Source organism: Ostrea edulis, chromosome 9 (assembly GCF_947568905.1).
Source record: "Ostrea edulis chromosome 9, xbOstEdul1.1, whole genome shotgun sequence".
Classification (NCBI taxonomy): Eukaryota; Metazoa; Mollusca; class Bivalvia; order Ostreida; family Ostreidae; genus Ostrea; species Ostrea edulis.
This window is the reverse complement of record NC_079172.1, coordinates 56,413,951-56,425,271: the sequence shown is the minus strand read 5'-3', so window position 1 is coordinate 56,425,271 and position 11,321 is coordinate 56,413,951. Positions and strand designations below refer to the sequence as shown.

Here is an 11,321-nt window from a genome sequence, read left to right as displayed (position 1 = left end):
ATCTTAATAGGTATTGATGAGAAGTTTGAAGACCACTGGTGGCATGACAAGGGGCAGAGGAATGTCTGAGGGCCAGAGAGCTCAGTGGATTTTGTCTATGCCAGACTGTTCGGAAATCAACCACGCTATGCAAGAGTTCACTGGAGTTAATTATAATTCAAGTGATCAGCACAAAGAGGATGGCGAATCAAGGCGAATAAGAGACTGTAGTGATGTGAAAACAATCCTATCATTTCTTGTCGAACGAGATCCTTTCGTTGAGGACATAGCTTACGTAACATAGAAACAGGTGTAACGGCTGATTCACGTGTAAATGTTGACAATTCCAGAGAGCTGGGCATCAAAATATTATCATCTATGGATGGCAAACAGATAAACGAATTTTCATTCAAAAAGAAGGACCAATCTATCATTTTAAGCGCCAAGTCAGCAATCAAAGTTGATGATGATGTTATTACTGTAGATTCCCAGCTTTTGTTTCAGCGTTTCCTTGCTGCTGCAAATAACATTGGCGAAAATCAAGAAGAAATATTTACATATGAACTCTGTAGTCATCCGAGTTCAATCTTTGATTCTAGTGGACTGATGAGAATTCCACAGAAGTCAGCACTTGGAGATGCAATCTGGAGTAAAGGTGACTGTTCTGCTGTTCATATACTAGAGACAAATGTGCACTATGTCATTGATGGTGGATCTTTGTTGCATCGAATTCAGTGGACAAATGGACAGTCCTTTGGTGACATATGTCAGAAATATATTGACTTCATTGTTTACAATTACAATACTGATGTTACTATCGTGTTTGATGGTTACATTGCAGGTCCAAACACAAAAGATTCAACACAACAGCGACGCACAAAAGGAATTATAGGTACAAAGGTTAGTTTCACAGAGCGAACGCCGTTTAAATCTAAGAAGGAAGTATTCTTGGCGAACAAAGAGAACAAACAGGCATTTATAAATCTGCGAAGCGAAAAACTAACAACCAATGGACTACAGACAAAACATGCGGAAGCGGATGCAGATGTTTTGATAGCGCAAACTGCGGTAGAATCCTCTAAAACACGACCAACTGTATTACTAGGAGAAGATACAGACCTCCTTGTCATTCTTCTGTACCATGCTAAATTGACTTCCTATCAGATTTTTTTCAAGACTTTAAGTTCGTCAAAGCTTACCACGAAAATTTGGGATGTTCTGAAGACGTTAGTTGTGCTTGGTCCTGAAACGTGTTCTCTGTTGCCATTAGTACATGCTATAAGTGGTTGTGACACAACCTCACGCATGTTTGGTGTCGGAAAAGGAGTTGTGCTAAAAAAAAATTGAAGCGAACGATTTTGTGAAATCACAAGCCCACAATTTCTGCAATGCTCAAGCAAGCGAAGAAATAATCACTGCAGGTGAACTACTTATTTCTTCTCTTTACGGTGGAATACCCTACGAAGGATTGAACGTCCTCCGGTACAGAAAATTTGTTAGCAGAGTTTTATCAAATAAAACATGTGTCCAAATTTGCACCTTACCACCAACATCTGATGCAGCGATATTTCATATCCTGCGAACATACTTGCAAGTACAATGTTGGATCGGACCTGAACAGTTAGATCCTTGTGAATGGGGATGGAAACAAGTGAATGAGAAGCTTCTCCCAATTAAGTGTCTTAAAGATGCAGGCACCACCATATCTGCTTAATATCATAAGATGTAATTGTAAAACAAATTGTGATACGAATAGGTGATCATGCAGAAAGAATGGACTTGAATGTTCCTCGGCATGTGGTGAATGTTGAGGAAACGGTTGCTCCAATTCAAATACGGACACTGACGAGTGAAATGCTGTCGTACTGTCGGAGAGAAAACTTTTGAATCTTTGATATGTCCATGTTTTTAAACTAAAACATATTTTGCGTATTGATATACAAACGAACAGACGGAACATTTATTACGTGAGCATACATACTCCTGATATTAAAATCTCCAAGTGTCTAATTATTTATGTAAATTAATTATCACTTCTTTAACCTTTTCTTAGAAATAGTATCACATTTTGTTCCAACAATAATGATTATGAATTTTACATTATCCGTTACCAGTTTTCATCGATTTTTCGTCCAAAATAAGGCATTTTACCCCCATTAAAACTTCATTCACTTAAAATTTGGGTATGAATAGAGTATTTTGTGAATGTCTACATCGTTCTTGGTAATTATAATAATGGTATTCCTTTTATTTTTGACATGTGTTAAGATAACTCATAATTCCCAGTTTTTGGCGATTTTATTTCAGAATTGAAGGTTTTGTCCCCAAAATACACATTTCCCCTTTGTTCTGCGTTCTCGAGTTTTAATATATGCTAGAGTATCCCTTCATTCACCGTTTGAAAACAAAAACATTTCTGTTGCAATTAGTTTGAGGTTATGCCATATTTTTGGCTAGAATGACTGGACTAAATTGATTTCCAAGTATTGTCTAATATTGCGTGTATTATACCGCTACCAGTGTAATTTATTATGACGTAACAAAGGACAATTACTTACGTCGTGATATGTTGACGTTACTTAGCAATATTATTATATACTTTCAATTTCATCTCTTCTTTTTTCTTTAAAAGTTTGCGGGCATATATCACACGATATATGCCCGGAAACATTCCGGCCCGCAAACATTACGTCACAATCAAATTTCTACGCCGTTAAAATTCAAATTTTTCGTGTTTTTCATCTTTTACTCAGTTAAACTGATAAAGTTATTGTTAAAAATAAAATTATTGTTAGTTTCTAAATGAAATTGAAAGTATATAATAAAAAGGTTATAGACTTTGTATGGGAAATATGACGACCTCGTTTTTTGTCGCGGACGGACCTCGCAAGCTCGGTCCGTCTACGCGCCAAAAAACTCGGTCGTCATATTTTCCCATACAAAGTCTATAACTTATAATTATTTCATTTTATAACTGTCTGAAGAGGCATTAAAGCCGAAAGCGCTAACAGTGAAATGTTATTCGAGTTTTGTGTTTCTTGACTTTTATTATTGGATATATATAATGATAAAATGTAGTGAACATTTTGCGGAATGCGAGAGTGGTAGATTTAAAGTGTTCCCGTTCTTTAAAATGTGGACTGAAAATGAAATAACTCACAAAGCCAAAGAGGACTATTTTATAAAAAAAAAAATTAATTCAAGCCTTAATAGAAAATAATCATTTTAACAATTGAACTACAATTTAATATAATATTTTTACAAAATTACCAAACGCTACCGGTTAACATTTTTGTGATGTCACAAAGGACTCGTTTAATACCCGATTTCCTAGTTGCCTAATAGTTCTTTTCCTTTGTGGAACTCTTGCGCACAGTGAGACGCAAAACATAATATCGTCCTCGCGCGGTGGGTACAAATGCTTATCGTTGCCTTCATATATTGCCTAAATGCCGATTATCCGACATCATGCAACCACCCAAACTGCAGGGACACACAATATTAGTAAGTTTATTAGAGGGCGAAGCCCTCTCACGGCCCTTCGGGCCGTGAGAGCGGAGCTCTCCCTATAGGTAACACGTATATACGTTTAAAACGAAAATATAGAAAACTAATAAAAAATTAAATCATACCTATGGAACTTGAAAATTTGGTCCCAATGGCGTCGATTCGAATATTAGCACGTGGGCATGTATTTCTCCATTTTGAATCTTGTCTACCCTAGTTCACGTCGTTCTGAGATGTTACATAAAATCCGTAAAAGCATGTAAATCTTATTTTTTTTAATTAAGGAATGACTTTAATTCTGGGGCAAGTTATACGAGTATAATCTGGTTTGGGTCAGTTTACGCTTTTTTTATAATCCGCGTATACTCGTATAACTTGCCCCAGAATTAAAGTCATTCTTTATAATTTAATGCAAGAGACAAAGATGCTAACCTTCGTTTATCAAAATGTACATAAACTCGGAAAAATACAAGTCAACTGAGCCGCGCAATGATTCACTTAGCAACAACGTCTAGCTGTGAAGATTGCCATCTTTAATCTTAGTTCTACGGAGTCTAACCATTTATCAAAATATTGTATCGAAAGTAAAGTTTGTCATGATAGAACATATGTGTAGACTATCCATGCAATGCGTATTTCGCTGCCCCTTAGAGATAGAGATCGACTTTGAAGTTGCTCATCTCCGACAGGCTGAGAAAATACGGGAAACTGCATTGTTTAGGCCTACCCAAAATAAATATTCAAATATCAGAAAATGCAATAATTTGCGGCTTTCAACTCTGTGAAAACTTATACTGGGTGGAAACTTACCCTTGTATGCAATGTTGTCGCTAATAGTAAGTCCAACGCAAGAAAATATGTAAGCAAATGACAAATCACGATCCAGTGTATATGTCAATGTGTCTGACGTCTTGTAATAAAATGTGATGTATGAATTTCTGTTTGCTTTGTTGAAAGACGGATCAAGCAATGAAACAACTCACACCCCCCCCCCCTTTTCCCCAGTGAGAAATAACAGGGTAATGTTTACTTGGCAAATCATTAATTCGAAAATAATATCTTTGTTTTAATCAATTATTCGACCATACATACAGAGAAAGATATTTTACAACAGTGATTTGCGTACAAGTAGATGCTACTATTGACAACGAGAAAACAACATGTGTATCAAACCGAAGTATCTTATTGTGCACGTTGACTTTCTATTCCATAGAAAGCTGAAAACAGTGCTGCGATGTAAATTTAGAGAGAAAGAGAGAAAAAAATAGTTCCGACATCTGGTTGTCAAGGGGGTGGGGTGTCCCCATACTAAACCAGCTGACCAAACCAGGTTATACAAAAAATAACCTGCGTTCCTCAATTGGAATTTGACCAATCAGAGACAAGGATACAATAAGAATTAAATTATTCATATATAATCACTCATTGATTAACGCGATCTTGTGCCATGTCTCCTATGTTTGTAAATTTGCTAAATACCGACGTTGAATATGACGTCACAATGCACTGTTTACATCAATGGAAAACACCCGTCCGGTTTGGTTTTTATACGCCTGTCGAAGACGGGACGTATTATGGTATGGCGTCGTCCGTCTGTCTGTCCGGACCTTGTGGGCAGGATACAGACTGAACCATAAGAACTTGGTACATTTGATCACCATGATGAGAGGAAGATGCCTATTGTTTTTCAAGGTCAGAGGTAAAAGGTCAAGGTCGTAGTATCACTTTTTAGGAAAACCTTGTGGACAGGATACAAACCGAACCGTAAGCTCCAGGATATTATAACTTGGTATATTTGATCATCATGATGAGAGGAAGGTGCCTATTGTTTTTCAAGGTCAGAGGTCAAGGTCGTAGTATCACTTATTAGGAAAACCTTGTGGGCAGGATACAAACCGAACCGTAAGCTCCTGGATATTATAACTTGGTATATTTGATCACCATGATGGCAGGATACAAACCGAACCGCAAGCTCCAGGATGTTATAACTTGGTATATTTGATGTACCAAGAACTCTGACAAAATCGCCCTCAACAACCTCATGATGAAAAATCTTCAATATAAACAAGCAATACCCACTCCAACAACAGACTATGGATCAACACTAGATCTCATCTTCTATAACTTGGACAAAGAAATTGTGCACGGAACACGTGAAGTTTACTATTCTGACCACAAGATGATTTGGCTTGGTTACTAATCTGGTATACTAAGTTTATAGACTTGTGTTTTAAATATTGCATTTCAGTATACTGTACCTGTACTTATACTTTAGCACTAACTGTTTCAAGCAAAGGTGTGTGGTATATTAGCATATTTATGAAGTAGCGCATTCTAAGGCTATTCCTCTTTATATCTTGATATCCATTTCTACAAGCATAATAATGAATTAGATCACAGAGGACAGTGCTAACTTCACTAAAATATGAATCCCACTAAAATATGTTTTCCTTGAGCAAAATCTACGGGCGTATTATGCCACGTTGGCGTTGCTCTTGTTCATTTAATGCCGATGAGGTATCGGTGGTTAACTGTGCGTTTGAGACGCTTGAATCCACGGTAAACAAAGCGCGAAGCGAGTGATCGTCGACATGTTCTGTGCCGCTCTTCAGTAATTATGGTGGACATCAGTTCCCAAAAGACAAATATAAACGTTTTCAGTGGATTGTTGCAATCAAAAGAATTGATCCGAAATCAAAAAAGTTGTGGGAGCCTAAGAATGCAGATGTTGTTTGCCACCTTCACTTCCGCGAAAGTTATTACAGGGACACGTCAGGTTAGAAGCCATAATATCGATCATTATCAATGTAAAATACATTTTATAAACTTTATGATGATATTTGTCTTCCGTTTTTATTCATATTCAATTTGAGTTTCAATTTGATGTCATAAATACAGGCCAAGTAATTGCTTCTTATTGCGTGTTGGAAATTTTGATAAAAGGGCTCATCACTTACAAATTCTGGCTATATACTAGAGCTTCCTTCCTCTATTTCTTAGAACAAGTTAGTCTTCTTAACAATGAAGACAGTTCAGATGATGCAATTCCTAGTCTGTATTGCATTAATGATTTCATATTGCTTGTATGTACATACGTCAAGTGCAAGAACTTTGAATTACATTGCATTTATTTGATTTGCATGTGTTCGTGTTGCTTTCTGTTTTCTTTTATATTTCAGAATGACGAAGGGAATGGTAATGACAGGCAAGTAATATTATAATAATCTTGCTAAGATAACCAAATAACCATACATAAAGTGTATGTAAAGCAAAAAATAGTCCTAACAATAAATATTCAGCAATATTAGTGTTGGAATAATTTAATTACCAACAATAATCAGTTATCTTTTGACTTTTTAAATATTAAAGCATTAACAATTCACTTTTTAGTCACAAAATGTATGACATAGATGGAAGGGGAATTTTCCTAGGACACTGTACCTTAATGTTTTCATTCATAATATCATTTGTATGCCAGGTTTTACAATTAGCATATTCAAAAGTTGAAATATATTTAAATAAACCCTACCCCCCTTTGCCTTTGCAGACCAAAAGAAATAAATCTTTTTAAACTTTATCCAACCAAAAACAAGAATTAAGTGATTTAAAATATGCCTTTTAATTCATGTATTTATTTTTTTGGTATCAAGCTCATAACAAAAAATGAAAAGCTCTTTCAAAAATTAAGAAAATTGAAAGAGCTTCATCATCTTGCTATAAGGATAATAAAATTTTGTTTTCAGCTGACCGCCTTCGCCTTAAAGAAGATGCTGTTCCTTCCATTCTGATCCCGGGGGAGGAAGTTTCTGCCCCAAGCCCAAGGCAGTTAAGATTTAAGAGGAGACACCAACCACTGGAGGAACCTGACATTATGGCCATGGGTATAATGAGGATACTTTAGTGCTTGTTGTGTCACATGCACAGACATAAAGGAATCTTTAAGTCTGCATTTAGCCATATCCACTGCATGTAAAACAATGCTTTGATAGGCCATTTAACTATAATGTCACAATGTAAAGGTCCACAAATATATGCAATGTCAGAAATTTGCTGATAGGGCATTTAAGTTATGTTAGGTTAAGTCCAAAAGGGAAAAAAGAACATGCACCACATCAAAAGAACTGAAAAACATTCTGGACTTTCAGTTAAAGATTAAAGCGAGTTACTGTATTGCTAAGACACGTGAAATCTCCACCTATTTTTATTTGTACATGTATATTACAGGTGTAGAGCAAGAAGTGGTTATAGATCATACAGTAAAGACTGGGCAGGCTGATCAAACACCAACAGAAATCCAGGATCTAGGGGGAAAAGTTGTGCAAAATCCCTTTGCTATGAAATGTTCCATTGAAAATTTTAAAGATAATGCAGATGCTGTTTCGTATTACACTGGTTTCAGTAATTACGATCAGTTTATGATATTTTATCACTGTCTTGGTCCATGTGTGAATGAATTAGATTACAAATGTGTAACTTTAGAACCAAGGGATCAACTTTTTTTAACTTTGATGAAATTGAGACAGGCTAAAGAGGATTTTGAATTGTCACTTTTCTTTCAAGTTTCAGTGTCAACTGTATCTAGGATTGTAACAACCTGGATAATTTTTTTGTATTTCCAGTTAAAGGAAATGAACATATGGCCATCACAAGAGACAGTTCAAGATTGTATGCCTTCAAATTTTGCAGAGAAGTTTGCAAACACTATGGTTATACTGGATGCCACCGAAATATCAGTTGAGAAGCCGTCTGACGTCAATGCTCAGTCTATCACTTGGTCAAATTATAAGCATAGCAATACTATAAAGGCAATGATTGGAGTGACTCCCAGAGGGGCTGTGTCATATGTTTCCGATGCTTATGGTGGGTCTGCAAGTGATAGAATGATTATTGAAAGATCTGATTTATTGAAAGATGGTATGTTTGAGAAAGGCGACAGCATCATGGCTGATCGAGGCATCATGGTGCAAGATCTCTTTGCTAACAAGGATGTTCAAGTAAATACTCCAACATTTTTGAAAGGTAAATCCCAACTTGAAGCCCATGAAGTAGTACATGATCGACGTGTAGCTTCAAAACGTATACATGTAGAAAGGGTCATTGGTCTGGCAAAACGTTTTAAAATTCTAAAGAATGAACTTAGTCACAGCAAAATTCAGCTTGGATCCCGAATCATTTATATCTGCTTTGTGCTAAGCAATTTTAGAAGGTCAATTGTAGATAAATTTGCATAAGTTGTGATAATATTAAAGCAAAAGAGACTAAATGATGATGTGCAGTTTTAAACAGGTTTTCTCAATTCATATCTTTTTTTGTGAATTAATCACATTTTATGATGATCACTCCTCAACAATTGGTTTTATTGAATTCATACATATATGAATAATATATATATATGAAGGTAGTGGCACGAGCATTTATTTATCTAAATATAATTCATATAAGATATGCTTGTTAGCATTGTAAGATATTCACCATCATAAAATTTATCTCTATTCTGATATTTACTGAGTTTGAAAATACTGATCCAAGCTATTGCTTTGGTTAATATTTTTAAATTTAGAAAATATCACACCATATTCACATAATGAAAAGTCCAAAATTTGATTACATATTGGGGGCAATTTTATTAGGCAATCTGAAGTGTTCCCTGCAATACTTCACAACATATAGTCAATTTTATGGAAATATATTGTTTCATTTGTAGCATACATTTAAGTAGTACAGAAGGAGGTGGTTTCAAAGTAAGGCCAATTTAACCTAATTAGTAGATTATCATCTGGGGTCCCCAAAAAATATGGGGCGGGTGGGAGGATTTTAATTTTTAATTTTTATTTCCTGAGAAAATGTTTTTAATGAAAACAGACATCACATAAAGTGTTAATCAAGTAAGAAATTCAAAGATTCACACACACACACACACACACACACACACACACACACACACACACACACATATATATATATATATATATATATATATATATATATATATACATGTATATATATATATAAAACCAACATTCTGTGACTTTAATCATTCACTCATGTCACTGGGAAGCAAGTTTGTTTGAAATCATAATTTTTGCGTTAAAAAAATCGGGATGGGCCCTTTTTTGAGGGGCGGGCGGGGATGATAATCTATCAATTAATTTTAATTGGCCTAATTTGCAGTCATTTATAAATTTGAGGCAATGAAAGGTCTATAATGTTTTGTGTAAAACGACTCCAGTTTTGGTATAAGGCACATTTCACAGTATTCTCTGTTGATTTCAATAATTTCTACAAATAGTGACTTTAGTGTATACACCATAAAATAACAAAATTGTCTGCCACTTATATACAGTTGTCCCTGAATTTGATCATAGTAATTCGAAGATATTTTCAGTTTGATTTCCCCACCCACTACCTCTAAATAAGTGAAATATTCCATTGTGTTTGTGTTGATTTCTTCTTTCCGCCCTTTATAAGGACATTTTACCTCTATTATATATTTATCATCTATAACCCCATCTGGTGTTGCACCTAGAAATGGCATTTTTGAACAAATGAATAAACCCTTCTCATGAACTCTTATGTTGTGGTTATCTTCAAATTTTTTGATAGCTTTTTTTCCATATGATTTTCCGTGAGTGACTGCAGGAGTGGTGAGGCTCTTGATAGATATCAATGATTTGCAAAGCTTCTGTTTGTTACATCTGTCTGTCATTCTTGAAATCTGCCCAAAATTTGATGCTGTGATTCTCCACATTCTCTCTGCAAACTATCTCTTACTTGTAGATTGTCCCCTTGTTTCTTTTTCAATGCTTGCCACCTCTGATTCAGTTACCTGTGAAATGAAAGGGGGATAAAAATCTAGAAAAGACTTTAATCATAAATCGTCATAATATATATGACTGATCTTAGTTGATAGGTAATACATGAAGCTATTTTTATATAATTGATGTCATGTACTTATATAGTTTTATACAGTTCTGCGGCAAGCAAAAATTCATTTAGCCATAGAGTCCCATCTCCAAATTATTTTATGATTTTGAAAGTACCTGTAATGCTTTATCCACCCAGTATTCTGTGAAAGGCAGTGATAAGTAGTGGTGGTCATGAATTGCAGACTGAAAATAAGTTAAATTTTATTATATTGTATGAAAACTGTACACATTATATATACACATTATTTCAAAGATAAGATTAAGACTAGATAACCATGAAATGTAGGCAAAGTTATAGTTAGGTTTAAAAACATATTGGTCATATGCGAAGGTCAACAACAACATGCAAAACCCAATGTGATATATTAAGTAATGGCAAAGTGAAATAAAAAAGTCAAGGTCACAAATTTTGTGAGAAAGAAGAAACATTTTATTTTATATATGAAGCCCCATCACTTGGTATTCAAAAGACAGACAAACTGACCAAAAAGCTAAATGCCCTGATGTATTATTAATTACATTCAAGGTCACACTCCATGGTGAATCTAAATTAAATAAGTATTGACTTTTCAAAATTTGTAAGTCACCTTCAAATCTGCTCTCTCTCATAAAGATAACGAAATGCAATATCTTCAGAAGTATTTGATGTATAGTTGATTAATAGGTTCCTGACCCGGTCTTGCACGCCCTCTACATGCCTAAACTTTTCTGGTCGTGGGTCATCCAAATGAACCGCTGATTTTCTCTTCCCAATTGTAATTTTTTCAACTTTGACTGGAGATCCTGAATGCATGAAAAAGAACATGAATTTGTTAATTGTACCTCCCAATTTTATATAATATGACACATTGTATATATCAACACAGATGGAAAAGTTGACTCAAATTTGAATTTTCTACTTTTATGTAA

At 35.0% G+C, this 11,321-nt stretch overlaps 1 protein-coding gene across 1 annotated transcript; it reads left to right on the top strand.

Annotated features, from left to right (window-relative positions):
* The first annotated feature begins 6,205 nt into the window (after positions 1 to 6,205).
* LOC125657786 (uncharacterized) lies at positions 6,206 to 8,752 on the top strand. Its single transcript, XM_056150795.1, has 6 exons — positions 6,206 to 6,262; positions 6,666 to 6,681; positions 7,230 to 7,367; positions 7,711 to 7,955; positions 8,106 to 8,505; positions 8,736 to 8,752. The coding sequence occupies exons 1-6, from the start codon at positions 6,206 to 6,208 to the stop codon at positions 8,750 to 8,752; spliced, it is 873 nt and encodes a 290-aa protein (XP_056006770.1).
* Positions 8,753 to 11,321: the final 2,569 nt, after the last annotated feature.

Excerpts from the sequence above, each read along its gene's own strand:
- LOC125657786 (XM_056150795.1), top strand. The coding sequence starts at position 6,206 with ATGCAGATGTTGTTTGCCACCTTCACTTCCGCGAAAGTTATTACAGGG. Across the intron at positions 7,368-7,710 it reads ACCTGACATTATGGCCATGG|GTGTAGAGCAAGAAGTGGTT; the intron begins GTATAATGAGGA and ends TGTATATTACAG. Across the intron at positions 7,956-8,105 it reads ATGAATTAGATTACAAATGT|TTAAAGGAAATGAACATATG; the intron begins GTAACTTTAGAA and ends TTGTATTTCCAG.